Source organism: Fusarium graminearum, chromosome 1 (assembly GCF_000240135.3).
Source record: "Fusarium graminearum PH-1 chromosome 1, whole genome shotgun sequence".
NCBI lineage: Eukaryota > Fungi > Ascomycota > Sordariomycetes > Hypocreales > Nectriaceae > Fusarium > Fusarium graminearum.
This window is the reverse complement of record NC_026474.1, coordinates 4,255,760-4,270,729: the sequence shown is the minus strand read 5'-3', so window position 1 is coordinate 4,270,729 and position 14,970 is coordinate 4,255,760. Positions and strand designations below refer to the sequence as shown.

The window sequence follows — 14,970 nt, the reverse complement described above, 5'->3', positions numbered from 1 at the left end:
TCCTTCATCGTCAACTCTCAAGGCTTACTACTAAGGTAGGACCTGCCTCTGCCTGCCTTGTAGACCACATTCCTGCCAACCAAGTTTCAACACCACGTGCCCTTAACTATTAGCTGTCTTCAACTTCTCACATGTCTATAAGCCACAATGATTCCAGAGTCCAGGCTCAGGAGATGAGGTCTCAATACAATCCAAGATAGTGAACTAATTTGGGTAATCATCAAGTCTGTACCCACACAAGCTACTAAAACGAGTCTGGCTGGCAACTCGACCTACCTCTGCAAGGGACCCCTACGCATCCGCCTAGAGCGTCGTCTTTTACATTTTTCATCCTCTCTCCATCTCTATTCTTCCTACCCAGGTAGGTGCTTGCCTGCCTGACAGTCTGTTAGTAAATCAAGGATAATAAGCTCCTGTCACATTTAGTGCCCCATCAGGACCGGCTGCTCGGAGACGTACATAGTACGTGCACATTCCATATTCAGTCCGCGTATGTCGGCCCCCAAGCTCCGAGATACAAGGGTAGGCAGGTAATCATTGAAGGACTCTGCCAAGTGAAGTCAAGTGCGCCTTAGACTAGTCAAGGGCCTCTTCAGCTCCAAAGGAAATCGTTGTTCGCGGCGTGCACTTGGAGCACAGCACAGTCTTTGCTCAAGTGTCATGCAGTTTTGTGATGGCATCCCACACCATCTATACCTCGCAGCTTGCTCCAACTTGTCAACGACATGGCCTCTCTGTTCTGATCTGTTCTGCTCTATTCGACTTCTAACCCGTCGTACTATGGTCATGAGAATCGCGTCCGTCTCTCTTTTATCTTTGGGCATTGCCTGTCCGCAATTCCAGCACTTGTCCTAACTTGAGCTGAACCTCCTCCCTCTGTTCCATCTCAGGTCACCCGTGCTCATTGGAACTTTTGAGACGCGCGGTTTACCCCCGTCACTAATCATGCCTCTTCTTTCAAGATATTCATTGCGTCGAAATCGCGGTTTCCTGGGTTCTGATAGTTCTGCGCTGCCATCGCAAGACGCCCAAGTAAGTCGATGCGCTCGGTATCAATTCTCTATCTTGCCATCAGACCAAATAGTCCTTGATCCAACTCTACAGAGCTAATGCAGCTCGTAGGATCGCCAACAACTACGTTACGAACTCGATTTGAATTCATGGAATTTCCGTATCTGGGGCGTTTGCGCCTCGGGCTTTCTGACAGACTCGTAAGTCATCCCCGTAACCGACAACCGATATGCAACCACCGTCATGTCATACAACCATTGGCAAAGTCCTAACTTTTCAAACCTAGATATAACCTCTTTTCAACTAATGTAATTCTAGCTTCGATCGCATTTGTTTATTGGCCCAACGGTCCAGAGTGGTCGGGCCTACTTATCAACTTCTTTACGCTCCTCGGGTCTGTTGTAGGCCAGGTCTTGTTTGGCTACCTCGCCGATCGCTATGGCCGGACTCGCCTCTACGGCGTTGAACTTGTCCTGGTCATCGTTTCAACTATTGGCGTCGCCACTAGCAGTCGCGGTTACAATGATCTTTCTTTTCTAGGCCTGTTTACTTGGTGGCGTTTTGTCATGGGCATAGGTTCGTGAGCCCAGTCTGCTCTCACAAGTCTCAGACACTAACTGACATGACTGTCCCAGGAATTGGAGCTGAGTATCCCCTAAGCGCAGTCATAACTTCAGAATGGTCCAGTACACAGTCTCGGGCGACTATGTTGTCCTCGGTTTTCATGATGCAACCCATTGGCCAGGCGCTGGCGCAGTTGGTCGGCCTGTTTGTTCTCCTTGGCTTTCAGCGAAGTCATGATCTACAAGGAATGCGATGTGGTCTTGATAAATTGCATGAGGAAGAATGCAAGAAGGCACTGGACGGCGTTTGGCGCATTGTGATCGGCTCAGGCGCTGTCCCTGCGCTTCTCGCCATCATCTTTCGTTTCTTCCTTTTCGACTGTGGCATCTACAGCCTGGAGGTTCGAAACAAACCAGGGATGGCTCTTGTAAACACGCAAAGGATCTACGGTGCTCCTCAGGGGGGTGGCGTGGAAACCTTCCCTAATCGTGGTGCAGCTGCTCGCTCTATGAGTGCTTCTGGCGACGGAATGAATTCGATCCCGATGGGTCAGTTCAGCCAAAACCAAGCACCAGCAACATATCAAATCAACTCGCCCGGTGGAAACAACGTCGCACCTTCGTATCGGGCAACTGATTTTGGCGATGGCACGCATCATGGCAATCCTTCACAGCAGGCGATGCCTGTCCAGTTTTCGAGAGAAGACCTGCATAACTACTTCATCCGCGATGGAAACTGGGCATATCTCTTAGGCACAGCAGCAACATGGTTCTTCTTGGACGTTTCGTTCTATGGTATGAGCCTTGATAACAGAGGCACTTTGTCGACTATGTGGGCAACGACTACACCGACCAAGATTGATGACTCCCTCGAATGCTGGACATCGTCACTCCGCGGAGGGAATTCGACCGTGCCAGATTGGGCCGCGGATGGGCTTCCAGTTTGGTCGACCGACGCAACGCATCCCTGCAACACGATTTACGATGTATTGATCGAGCAAACAAAGCAATATCTTTTGACTGTCTCACTCGCATCAATTGCGGGTAGTGGTTGCTTCGTTGTCTTCGCAAATCGCATACCTCGGCGTCAATGGCTCACTGCATCCTTTCTCGTGTTGGCTGGTCTATTTGTTACCACTGGATGTGTCTATTATGGCGTCCATCAAAAGCAAGGCGCTCCAGCTACAGTAGTATGTGTGGCCATTTGTCACTTTATGTTCAACTTTGGTAAGTTGGACGATCTCTTCACCTTCCTTTCTACAATAAACTAACAAGGGCTGTGTTGTTAGGTGCCAACACATTGACATTCATAATACCGGCCGAAATTTTTCCAACTTGCTATCGATGTCTCTGCCACGGCATCTCGGCGGCTGCGGGAAAGCTTGGAAGCCTCGTCGCAGTTCTTGTGGTATATGGCATCAACCAATCGTACCAGGCTGAAAACAGGCAAGGGCTCATATTCCTACTCTTCGGTTCAGTTGCGGCTGTCGGCGCTATTTTCTCCTGGGCTTACTTGCCTGATTCACAACGCCGAGTCGAGTATGAAGGGAAAACTTACCTTGAGGCTAAAACACTTGAGGAGCTTGGTGAAGGCAGAATTAAGGCTCGACTCGGCGGGGAGTTTGTGACGATTGAAGAGAAGTGGGATGCTATCAAGAGGAGGAAAAGGGGCTCAATGAGAAGTGATCCATCCGTGCCAGATGGTACTACATAGGCAATAGTAACGTTGTATATAAGGCCATTTCTTATTGTTAAAATTATGCTACATGCGGAACGAAAATACCCTTGATTTTGGATGACTTGGCTCACTCCCATCGTGCCGTCGAACGAGACTGGTATAAAACCAGGCCAAGGGATGTTACTGAGTAACTTTAATTTTACGGATGAGTATCCTGGTTTGACACTCATTAATCATTCCTAGCTCATTACTTCACGTCTCATCAATACGTCAACCGTCTCATGATATAGAGCCTGGTTACTAGTAGTAGCTCGCACACTCCTGTCACCTTCAATGGCACCCAGCCACCTCGCCCAACGCGATCCAGACGGTGGTAGACACCACCCACATGTAGAGACGAGAACTCTTGAGAGACGAAGAGCAAACGGCGCCAGGTGTATGTCGACGAGGGAGAGGTCCTGGCCGAGAAAAAAAGGTCCCTAGGGTTTGATCAAGTCAGCAGGTTGGCGAGGAATTGACACCAAGGAAATAATAAGCAGGCAATCATCAACAAATGAGCTGTCGTTTACCTTTTCGTCAGCAGCTCCAGCTAGAGTATCTATACTGGCTTGTAAACGATCCGCAGCTCCATTCCCAAAACTCGGGTCGTGATTCCGAACTAATTTGTGGAAATTTGGGACAATGTGACGATTTATCTGCTTCGGTCAATTTCTGTCAGGCCCGGAATAGACAACTCTTACATAGCCTATCCATAAGCGGCATTTAGCCTTTAATTTAGGATCTGAAGGAAGAAGCGGCGGTCCCTGACCCATATCTTCAAGCTATACACGGCCTATCAGTTTCATAATTTGGTACTTTGGCGTCAGTGCTCGAAACTCACATACTCCAGCATCACTGTGCTATCTGAGCATGTCCAGTCGTTGTGTTTTATCATCGGTACACAGGCGCGGGTGTTGGCCAAGATGGGTTCTTCAGGAATGCGAAAAGGGTACGTTTCGCAATATTGGTATGACATGCCTTTTGCTTCTAGAGCGATCCAGGTGCGTTGTGAGAATGGACTAGAACATCAGTGTTTGCCACGACTCAGACAGTTACAGAGGTGCCATACCAAAAACATGCGGCATAGAATTTGAAATTGCTGTCCTTTGCGTGCTTTCGGATAGTGGCAAGTGCAGCCCCTGTAGCCTTTATATCGGGCTGCTATACAAACCCAAGAGTTAGCGGTATTTTCCAAATTTAATGTTCAAACTGAGTATACGAACCCCCTTGACCTTCTCCTTTGCCTTGCTCACACTATCGCCCTGCTTCGCCAAATACCGTTGTACACTGCTCTTTTTGATCTCGTCACTCATCTGCAACGTATGCTTGTGTGGTCCAGCCACGCCGTCGCCCTTACCATTGCCTCCGTTTCCATTAACTCTTTGTATCGTCCACAGACGTTGACCCGCCAGATCAACACCAGGGAGGCTGATATCGCCGAGTTCTGAATATGCGCCGGGCAAATGCTCTGTGATCTTGATCTTCACATCACACAGATCACGCTGACGAGCGGTACGCTTACGCTTCTTCTTGTTTGGGTCGTCGGACTTTGGTGTTCCCGGGGGGCGGCCTTTCATACGGCAGTCCCAGTAGTGCGAGATGAAAGGTTTATGTTTGTAGCGCTGTGTCGAGCGGTGAGAATAGACGTTGTCTACATGAGGAAAATATGTCTCAAACCTGGGAGTATTAGAAAGCTTCCTGGTGGTAAAGAATGGTAGCTTTACTCTTCATGCGTAAGGATGATTGCTTCATCAACGTTGAAGAACTTATCTCTCCATTCCTCAAGATTTGGAGGATCAACCACGATCCTGGTACTTAGTTGGCCATTGGATCTCTTGACGTCCTTTCCCTCTCTTCTGTTCTGCGCATTAGAAGTTCCTGCGGTTCGTTGTGCCTCCACCACTGGTACAGGTACTGTTGTCGGTGCAAGTATACCAAACTGACCCGGCGTTGCGGGTGTAGCGCTAGCAGTGCTGTGCACAGCGCTTAGACGATATGCTTCTTCAATCTCGTGTGTAACATAACCCTCCATATTGAGCTGGAGTGCAACACCGTACTGTTGTGGCATGTCTGGTGCCGAAAACGTCGCCGATAACCCGGCCCCGGAGACAGAGCCGGAGCCGGAGCCCTGAGGCGGAGTGTGCGGAGCTCTTCCAGCCATCTACCGGAACTGACAGTCGGTCTTTACAGATCCACTATAAAAGCCGGATGGAGCATCTATCAGCGTCTCCGCGGCCAAAGCTTCTTTAAACCTTTCCGACGTTTACGTTGCTGCTTTAAGACGCTCGTCACCTTAGTCGCTGTGACATAACCATATGGAAGGAGGGGTACGTGTATTTGAGCCGCACCTGCAACTTATTGCACGGGCCATGTTGTACTGTGCAAGTACCAAGCCAGCCAGCCAATGGTCCATGGATGTAATAGTAAACCATTCAAAAAGAGCATCACAAGAAACCAACCACATTCAAAATCAGCAAAAAAGAAATGCCATCGCTTGTTTGCAATCGTTTTTATAGGAACAGCCCGATGCGGGGGTCGAACCCGCAACCTTGAGATCGCGTACTCGTAAGAGTCTCACGCTCTACCGATTGAGCTAACCGGGCGTGGCTCTTAATTGATTGATATCAGGTTCAGCAGAATCGTTTTTTGGCCCTGCCTACCCTCCTTAGCCATTGCCTCGGACAAAGAAGATGCACCATGTAACCTCCATTCTACACCTGCTGTGAATATGAACAGTGGTGTTGAATTGCCCAAAGGCATATCCTTCATCGGATTCTCCATCTCGTATTGTACAACATAGTCGACATATTCGTCCCGTATAAACGCCTCCAGTTAAATTTCTGGTCCGTAGCAGCTTTTCGTATCCCTCTCTTTCATTCTTGATGACCATTATTGCTTCTTTCGAGCCTGGCTTTCACCACTTGGTTTCGAAAGATTAGCTTCCCACATGAACTCCATGTTGCTCCACTTCAACTGTCCCTCGATTCCCACGTTCCCAGATCCATCGCATCCATGGATCCCATATTCATTAATGCTCTCAAAACACCTTCACCCACTTGGGGAACGCCTGTCTGTCCGTTCATATCTGCCCATCCATCCGGCATGCTGAACCCTCCGCTCTGATCCAGGCCTGGCGGGATAACGAACCCAGATGTGTCAGCAAAGAAGCCTTGTGTGCTTCCATCGAGTACACCTGGGTTCATCAAGGTCTGGTTCGGCGACATGGGACTTGCGTTGAATGAGTTGACTCCTGATCTATTCATCTGCCCAGGGGCCAGATGATTCCGCTGATCAGATCCTGTGCTTGAGTTCGGTGTCGGTCGGTTTGATTGCATCGCGTCTGGGGATCCTGAAGCATCCTGGCTGTCGCCTGTCATGTCCCCAAAGCCTGAAACAGCCCGACTTCCAGATCCAGTCTTCTCAAAAGTGGCTGCCGAACTGGGTGTAAGAATTGATGGTATTTGTTGCTCCGTTGACATCCACGCCTGCGTTCCAAAGTTCCCATCGCGTGTAGTAGGCATACCTGGTATCTCGTTGTTAGGCTCGACTATATCGGGCGGTCCTGGCTGGCCCATATCGTTCTCGGAGGGGTTCATGTAATTGCATTCGTTGCGATACGCCGTTATGCCCTGGAACCCTTCAGGGTTGTCGCATTTAGCACCTCTGGGGGCACCTGTTGTGCCGGGCTGGATCATGTTAGCATTAGAGAAAAGGCAATTCGTTTCGTGTTCACATACGCTGTCGTGATTGCGTGGGAAAGCAGTCTTAAGCTTGGGAATTCTCAATGCAAGAGCCTCCAGATCAACATCCAGCTGGACGAGGAACGACTCCGTCAACGGATTTCGCCGCTTCAGCGCATTCATTGCTGAGAGCAGGAATCGTAGCGAGTCAGCTGTTTGACTATCGTCTGGGCGGCTTTTTAGGTATTGCACAAATACTCGCGCAGATACATATAGACAGAATGATATAAAAGGGTTAACCTTGCAGCATGTTAGCGTCCGCATCGACAAAAAAGGAACCTGCTTTGCCCTTACTGTCGAAAGGTCCATGTGAGAGATCATGCGCATGATGCTGGCAATCTCATTGGCAGCTGTGATGCATCGTACTTTGCTTTCAGCGCTGACCGACGCTGGCAGTTTGTTTTTCTCTGCCTTGAAAATGGCTGCTTGATGTAAACAGATTGTTGACGTGTGTATGCTCATGTTTGTAAAAACAATATTAGGGTTGGATAGACCAGTAGGAAGCTTGAGTTGAGGTGGGAGACAGAGGGATGTGTTGAGCAATATGTTGTCCATTTGTCGGTGTCGCTTCCAAAACGGACCATTAAGATCATGGTCAAGATCGTCAGCATCAGGACGATGCAGATGTACCAAGTTTCTGCCAAACAGACATGCCATGAGTACGATGCCGCCAAAGGAAGAGAGCTTACCCGCGCCCATCGGGCTGGTGCACTCGGAAAGGGACTGTGTCTGTTCAGGCCTGCTCATGTTATATGCATCTTCTGAGGCTGGCAAGTTTGTCATAATGTCACGCTCATCAATCGTCATGGGCCACCCAGTGCCAATGCTGGCATAGCGATCTTGGCAGAAGGCCATCCAGAATGTTCGGCGTCGTTCCTCTCGTTCTGTCCAGTCTTTAGGTGGTGCCAGACACTGCTTTACATCGAGACCTGTCCCGTCTAATCTGTGAAGCCCAGTCCTGCGATGGTCAGTATTAGGAGACGATGAGTGTACAAGGGATACGCACATTTGGGCAAGGCGGATGGCAGAGCCCGTGTTGATCCAGGCTCGAGGAAAGTACATCATCTTCATCTCATACGAGGCTAAGAGAGTATGTGTTTGGCAATGAGCAATAGAAATCATGTGCTCTCCGTAACCTTTGATGTAATCCGCTTCGACGTACTTACGCGCTCTTCGGTAAAAGAGGTCTTTCAAATCCGCGTACTTGTCTGTGATCGTACATGCAAGAGTCCACATAGCATATCGCAGACAAACAGGCGGCCGCTGATTCGGAGCGCTGTGGAAACGACATTAGCCACTGTGCGTTCCAACGGTGACGAGACCAACATACAGGTTCATAGCGGCAAGATAACGATACTTGTGTATCATCGGAATAGAGGGGTGGACCTTTTCAAAGTAGATCTGGTGAAGCTCGTCGATTGTTTCTTGTGGTGGCAGAGGCTCTTCAAGACCCAGACCAATCATTTCCCATGTGAAGGTTCCCCCAACGTTGTTCATGCCCATATCCATACTGGCATTGAAGTTGAAATCTTCCATGACACCTTGCTGTGGCGACTTATCAGTAAAGTTCCACTGTTGGTCCATATTGTGGTCTCCCGTTAGATGTATCGGCGCATTCGAAATGTTGAGGTTTGCGGGAGATGCCGTTTGAGGTGGACCAGACATGGCGATATTAACGGGCTTGGGGACATTTTGGGGAGGTTCCTGGGTTTTCAACAACGTTTCGACTTGTTCTGTTCGCAGCATGTCAGCCATCGAAGTAGTTGGTAGCAGTTTGGGGACGAAACTCACTCAGTCGCTCCTCCAGGGCCTTCACGTAGCCACGCTTAGGGCCGCTCTTCCTTCGCTGTTCGTCATAGGCGCAAGTATGACCGAGACGAGAACAAGTACTACAACTGGGTCGCACACCGTCACACTTGAGCTTGCGCTTCCGACATATCATGCAGGCCAACCGCTTTGGCTTGGGAACACTGGCATTGTCGGGGATGTCCTGCTGAGGTACGGCGTCGTCTCCATCGACGTCGTCGCTACGGGGACGTTTATGACCGCTAGTGGTCGGCCCGGTTTCTGGTGAATTCGACATGAATAATTATGAATGGCTGATGCGGTGGTGTCGGTATCGATGTCGAGTTTGGAGGAGTGGTGTCGCGAGATAGGTAGTTGATAAGACAGCGGGGATGAGAATGCTCAGCGGGCGTTAACAATTCTGAGGGTCCGCATCTGCCGGAACAAGATCTGGGTGCTCAAAACGGTCGATAAAAGAAATATAATATGTCGTGGAGATGAGATTTGGACGAGGACCAGAAGCTATCGAGTCAGTGTTGAGCCGGGACAAACACGGCGATACGGAACACAAGCATGAAGAGATGAGATTCAAGCTCGCCCGTGAGGTGTTGAGGAGTTAAGACGGAGGAAGGTGGGACCCTCAAGCAAGCTTAACTCATCTTAGGGAAGCGCCAGTCTCGGCGGATATTCATATGTTATGGTTTGTATGGTATGGCAGCGGGCAGGTGCAGGCGCAGGTGCCGGCGCAGGTGGGGAATTGTCAACAGCCAAAAATCTATCCCACCCGGCCTGCTGCACCGCACCGTCCCTGCGTTCCACCTTCCAGAGCCTCCAGGCGTCCTACGGATCCACGGTTGTGCTTGCCGCGATACCTGGCTGCCTGGCGTCTCCTAAGCCTGTAGCACGCCACGTTGAGGGATGTTTGTAGCGGGTTCGAGCAGCCTTACAGCCAGTTACAGCGCAGTACCTGCAAGGATAGGGGTTCACGGGTTCCTGTGGAGTATTACTAATGAGATACAGTACCTAGGTAACCTGTATGTACGATGGTCGAACCTAATGGTGAGTAGACACCTTGCTTGGGTACGTATATATCATCCTAGACCAGTCCTAAAATCTCCGCAAATATTCGGTAGTTAATCTGGGCCTTTTTCAACCTTTGCTGATATTCAATATTTACTAATTAATAGGCAAGTAGATGATACATCATGTTTCCGTTCCATATCGAATCATTGAATCATACTTCCCTACTACATAAACGTTAGATTGTCTCATCTCATGTGGCACAGCCACGCGCTTCGCTTCGTTCCGTGCTGTTAGCGGCAGCCATGATTAAATGTTGAGCGGCCGACTCTCAATTCAGATGAATATTATCAATGGCCTCAGCCACCTTGCGCAATATGTATCTGGATTTCAACCTATAAGTCAGAATGAATCTGAATTTCACAATAACCGTATTCGTATACTACCTCGATAGAACTTGAAACACGTTGCTTCAAGACCAGCCCAATCCTACCAAGTCGTTTCCTGTTTCATGTCTAGGTTAGGTGCCAATTAAGCCATCAACACAATAAGTATCAACGTTTATGCAGTGCAACGATAGACTAAAGTCAACGAGAGTTGCTATCTTCGCCGCCATGTGTCTTGATATAATACTAGATGCCGTTAACTATACGGTGATATGCGATTGTTTTGTTTGCTGCCTGTCGTTGTCAAAGTGGTTGATACATATATAAGTACTAACCCAGGTGTTCTTGTCAAGCCACTGCTTTAATCGACTACTCGCTTCCTCTGCTTACCCTCACGTATTTTTGCTCATAGCAACCGATTGTGTGTCCCAAGCCATAGCTAAGTCGGTGTCATTTGCTCCGTCTGACACACAGTATCAAATATCTACATGCACATTCCTTATTTAGTTAAGCTAGCTTGCGACAGGCTCGCGCAACCACACATGGATAGCTCTACCCAAGTTGACCAGTCCAGGGTGGGAGACAATAACTTGCGACGAACCGTTTTACATAAACCATATTACTTGTATGCTAACCTAAGTAAGAGGCTGCCCGCCTTATTTTCTGTCAACATCAACACCCACAATCCTCAAGATCCCAAGATCGCTGTACGCAAGGCAATACCGCGTTGGAGCCCAAGCGACTACAGGACAAGCACCAGCCGTCTTGAACGTGTGTACATGCTCTCCTGTTTCAACATGTGATATCTCCAGCCCAGATCCTAGACAAAGCCACGTTAGGATATCTACCTAAAGCTGAGAGATCAAGAATTCTTACCTTCATCACTGCCACCCACAACAAAACTACCGTCAAATGTGAAGCCTATTTACCAAATGATCAGCAATTGCATTAAACCAAACACACACAATTGACATACTGAGACTCTTGACAGGGCCAACCATCCTGGTAATCGTCCTCTGGCATACCCAGTCCGTGGTATCCCACAATGCAATGACCGAGTCTGAGCCACCCGTCGCCAGATATCGTCCAGTAGGCTGTAGATCCGCGGTTAGGCACGACGAGGTATGCCCGTTAAGCTCATACTCGCTAGTTTCATCACCGTGATTGCTCTGAAGCACAGGCTCAAAACCCGGATACGACAGAACCCGAATGCGGCCTTCTGCCGTGGTCACGAATATCTTCTCGCCGCTCCAACAGAATGCGATCTGGTTGGTCTGCACTGACTGTTGATGAGTGCTGATGGGCGTGGATTGAGTCGGTGATAGAACGTAGATGGTGTCTGCCTTGTTCCCGACGAGAAGCGAGTTACCGTCTGGCGCCCACACAAGAGTGAAGGCGTCTCCAAGTCCTTTGACTTCGTTGAAACAGGCTTTCGTCCGCACATCCCAAAATTTGACCACGCCGTCACTGCTCACACTGCAGAGCTCTGCATCCTTCGTTGGATTGAAAGCTACCTTTTCAATAGATGATGAGTGACCCTTGAGCTCCGTCGAGAACTTCACATGAGGTTTCTCGGGGTTCCCTATTTCACATTGTCTCAGCATAGAGACTACTCAAGTTTGCGGCTCCATCAACTCACACACTCGTAGAGTCTTCTCTGATGAGCCTGTTGCTACCAGGGTTCCGAGGGGATTCCACGCAATGCAGCGTAGGCTTAAAAAGTCATTTTTAGTAACCCCACACAACACAGCTTGATTCCAGATTGAGAGTGCATACCTGTGAGGATTTGAACCCCGCGAATTATTGGCATCGTTGTAGGGTTGACTCCTCAGGTTCCCGAAGTAGCTGGAGAACTTGTCCTTGGACAGACTCTGCCTTGCTCGGAGAACTGGCGCCATGTTGGTCGAGTGAGGGGCTGTTTCAACCAGAATCGTTGTCTATAAGATTGACCGATCGCCTTGTAAACTCTTATGCTCAACTCAGTTGGCGGTCAGCGCACTACCACCATGGAGATAAGGCAGGTTAATAAGCAAGAAATGTATTGGACAATGATCGGAATCCACGTGATCCCTATAAAAGCTTGAAATAGAGGTAATTTTGATGAACAGGTGACTTTCTATGAAGCCTTGAGCAGGTGCGAGTTAAATGGCGATGAAGTGCATAGATCAAGGGAAATCGTGAGGTAGCCTATCAAATCATGGCTACCAAGTTAAGGTACTGGGTAACTAAGGTAGTGCGGGTCGCACATGCCACACTCTTTTGGGTGTCTTTTGGTGGGTTTGGCGCGACAATAGGAACTTAGTGTGAAAAACCATGTGTGTCAAGCGGTTTCCAATGGCAACCATTTATGCATTAATCATCGTCTGTGTAAATAGTATCTAATACCTGATAAAACAGGGAATAGGAAGGGCAATAACACTCCATCAACAATCAGAGGAACGACTTCAGTTATCTCGTGAAATGTAAACTTGATTCCTGCGCCCCTGGGCTCCTCCGTACCCGGTCATGGTATATGTACAATTTTCTATCACAGGCCCTTTGCACAGTAACAGCCGAGATACAAAAGTGCCTTTCGCTGGGATTTCTCGCTACTCAAATCATTGAGACCCCCCAGTTAGGCGACCAGATGTCAAGCTCAGCTCGCATCAACAAACAACCACATGGCCGATGCCGTACATCTTTCCATTACTCCCCGTCCAGTGCCCCATGAACAGGCCGTCTGTACAGACAACTCCAACCGGCCGAACCTGGCCCTTGAATTCCTTCGCCAGTGACTCCATGCGCCATGTATGAAGACGAAAAGCATGCTTCGGAAAATGTGCAATAACCAGACAATCGCAAACAAAAAAAGTGCAGATGCTGTCCGCATGGCAGACAGAGATAATGTAAATCCAGACCAGCATTCTCGCCCGAGTATCAACAGATGTGTGGTATCGTGATGGCCCGAAAGGGTGACCAAAGAGCGTCGGTGATCTATTAACGTCATGAAGCGGCGGTACATTTTATTCCAACCGCGTGCCGAATATCCTGCTTTCCAGGGTATCGAATAAGAGATGCAGTGAATGCCGTGAGTTGTCGATGGCATCTATGATATTTGGTCGAGACCCAGTTCAATATCGGTAATGCCGAAGAGAACAGCATTCTTCTTGGCCCATTGGCGAGCGAGGAGCGAAGCTAGATGAAAAGTTAGTAAAATGCCAATACGAAACGAAAAGATAATGTAGACATACCCCTCAAGAACTTCTTGGCAGCATACTTCTTGTCAAAGGCCTCATGGACGACAGGGCGAGCGAGGTAGTCGACCATGAGGTGGACGACAGGCTCGACCTCATCCTCGGTGTAACCCGCATAGTAAGATAGAGTGGCATCCTGTGCATGAGTTAGTTACGTGTTGCATCATATTGGATTGTTTGTTTACTTACCCATTCACCGCGGTCAAGCATAAGTCGCGCCAAGTACATGGCACCAGCAGCAACGTGACTGGGTCGGTAGGCCATAAATCGGTGGTCCAAGAGGCTGATCTCCATCAAGTACTTTCCGATGGTGCGAGACTGAATGTCATAGTTGTCGGCCTTGGAGACTCGGCGGAGGAAGTTCATGGGGTTGGGGTAGCTGAGATCATAGTTGAGTGTGCTGAGTACAAATCGCTCGGCGCTGAGGATCTCAGCCTCGCTGAAACCATCATCGGCAATGCGCTTGAAGTTCTCGACATGAGGAGAGAGGACCTCTTCGTACTTGGACGCGATAAACATGGCAGTGATGCCCACGAGTTGGAAACGGTCAAGCTGGACAACCTTCTCCGACAGGAATCGATCGATAACGTTGATGGCGAGGAAGAGGGTCTCGGGGAGCAGGTGGAAACGCGTGTGGACTTCAATCAGCCAGTCAACCAGGATACCACGCGTCTTCCATTCGAGGTCGTCTTGGTGAGACATATATTGAGGGTTGGGAATCGACTTGCACTCGAGGTCGCGGAGGTATTCGAAAATTTCGTTGGCGTATTCAGCAACCATGAGAGGGTCTTCAAGATCCTCTTCGTCCAGGTTATTGACACCGGGAGGGTACTTGAAGGGCGCGTCCTGAACTTCGGGCTTCTCAACAGAGACTTCAGGCTTCTCAACCTCAGCCTCTTCGGGTGTCTCTGACCGCTCATTCTCTTCAGTCAACTCGGGTTCCTTGGATGTGGGCTCAGTTTTCTTGACAGGGGCCTTGGGCTTGGTGTCTGTCAGGACCTTTCGCTTGTTGTTGATAGTACCAGACCCGGACTGGGCAGGTTTGGAGTTGGCGGTCTGGGATGCGAGAGCAGGTCTTGTGGGTCGCGCGGTCTTCTTCTCAATACCGGTGGGCTGAGCAGCCTTGGAGACTAATCCTTTCGCCTTCTTTCCAGCAACCCCATCGGCCTTTCCAACATTGCTGACATCGCCCAATGCAGCGCGTTTCCGCGTGTTGGCAGCGGCAGTACCGTTTGCTGTGGACTTCTTCGTTTGCAGGGCAGCCTTGGCAGGCATTGATAGCTCGTCAACCTTGAGAGCAGCAGCCTGGGCTCTTGTGAGACGCGTCGTGCCGCTATTCTCGTCGTTCTCGTTGCGCGTACGAGTGGCCCGAACCTGCTGGCCATGTTAGAACCGCTGATTGATAGAGACAATCGAGCTTCTCGATCGCGTCCGAGGAACTTACTGTAGGCATCTTGGCTGTCTAATGGCTATTGATTGTTGGAAGATTTACAATGGGATATTGCTAGAACAGAA

At 49.4% G+C, this 14,970-nt stretch overlaps 5 protein-coding genes and 1 non-coding gene across 6 annotated transcripts; 1 reads left to right on the top strand and 5 right to left on the bottom strand.

Moving 5' to 3' along the window:
* The first annotated feature begins 582 nt into the window (after positions 1-582).
* On the top strand, positions 583-3,327 carry FGSG_01295 (uncharacterized protein). The gene is made up of 5 exons (XM_011318775.1): positions 583-1,032; positions 1,123-1,211; positions 1,298-1,587; positions 1,647-2,801; positions 2,864-3,327. Exons 1-5 carry the CDS (start codon positions 946-948, stop codon positions 3,286-3,288), a joined length of 2,046 nt encoding a protein of 681 aa, XP_011317077.1. The 5' UTR covers positions 583-945; the 3' UTR covers positions 3,289-3,327.
* A 164-nt stretch (positions 3,328-3,491) lies between these two features.
* Positions 3,492-5,359, bottom strand: FGSG_01294 (uncharacterized protein; the record flags this gene model as incomplete). Its single annotated transcript, XM_011318774.1, has 8 exons — positions 3,492-3,731; positions 3,822-3,947; positions 3,993-4,073; positions 4,133-4,310; positions 4,361-4,452; positions 4,515-4,968; positions 5,016-5,205; positions 5,236-5,359. The coding sequence occupies 8 exons, from the start codon at positions 5,357-5,359 to the stop codon at positions 3,492-3,494; spliced, it is 1,485 nt and encodes a 494-aa protein (XP_011317076.1).
* A 452-nt stretch (positions 5,360-5,811) lies between these two features.
* On the bottom strand, positions 5,812-5,894 carry FGSG_20518. Its single transcript has one exon. It is a non-coding gene; the product is annotated as a tRNA-Lys (tRNA).
* Positions 5,895-6,260: 366 nt separating this feature from the next.
* Positions 6,261-9,114, bottom strand: FGSG_01293 (uncharacterized protein; the record flags this gene model as incomplete). The annotated part of the gene is made up of 4 exons (XM_011318773.1): positions 6,261-7,974; positions 8,038-8,307; positions 8,362-8,764; positions 8,823-9,114. The coding sequence occupies 4 exons, from the start codon at positions 9,112-9,114 to the stop codon at positions 6,261-6,263; spliced, it is 2,679 nt and encodes an 892-aa protein (XP_011317075.1).
* A 1,764-nt stretch (positions 9,115-10,878) lies between these two features.
* On the bottom strand, positions 10,879-12,120 carry FGSG_01292 (uncharacterized protein; the record flags this gene model as incomplete). Its single annotated transcript, XM_011318772.1, has 5 exons — positions 10,879-11,042; positions 11,099-11,143; positions 11,199-11,804; positions 11,862-11,935; positions 11,999-12,120. 5 exons carry the CDS (start codon positions 12,118-12,120, stop codon positions 10,879-10,881), a joined length of 1,011 nt encoding a protein of 336 aa, XP_011317074.1.
* Positions 12,121-13,307: 1,187 nt separating this feature from the next.
* Positions 13,308-14,908, bottom strand: FGSG_01291 (G2/mitotic-specific cyclin-B; the record flags this gene model as incomplete). Its single annotated transcript, XM_011318771.1, has 4 exons — positions 13,308-13,396; positions 13,453-13,591; positions 13,645-14,832; positions 14,900-14,908. The coding sequence occupies 4 exons, from the start codon at positions 14,906-14,908 to the stop codon at positions 13,308-13,310; spliced, it is 1,425 nt and encodes a 474-aa protein (XP_011317073.1).
* Positions 14,909-14,970: the final 62 nt, after the last annotated feature.

Coding starts and splice junctions, on each gene's coding strand:
- FGSG_01295 (XM_011318775.1), top strand. CDS start 946: ATGCCTCTTCTTTCAAGATATTCATTGCGTCGAAATCGCGGTTTCCTG. Junction 1,033..1,122: donor TGCCATCGCAAGACGCCCAA/GTAAGTCGATGC, acceptor TGCAGCTCGTAG/GATCGCCAACAACTACGTTA. Junction 1,212..1,297: donor TCGGGCTTTCTGACAGACTC/GTAAGTCATCCC, acceptor TTTCAAACCTAG/ATATAACCTCTTTTCAACTA.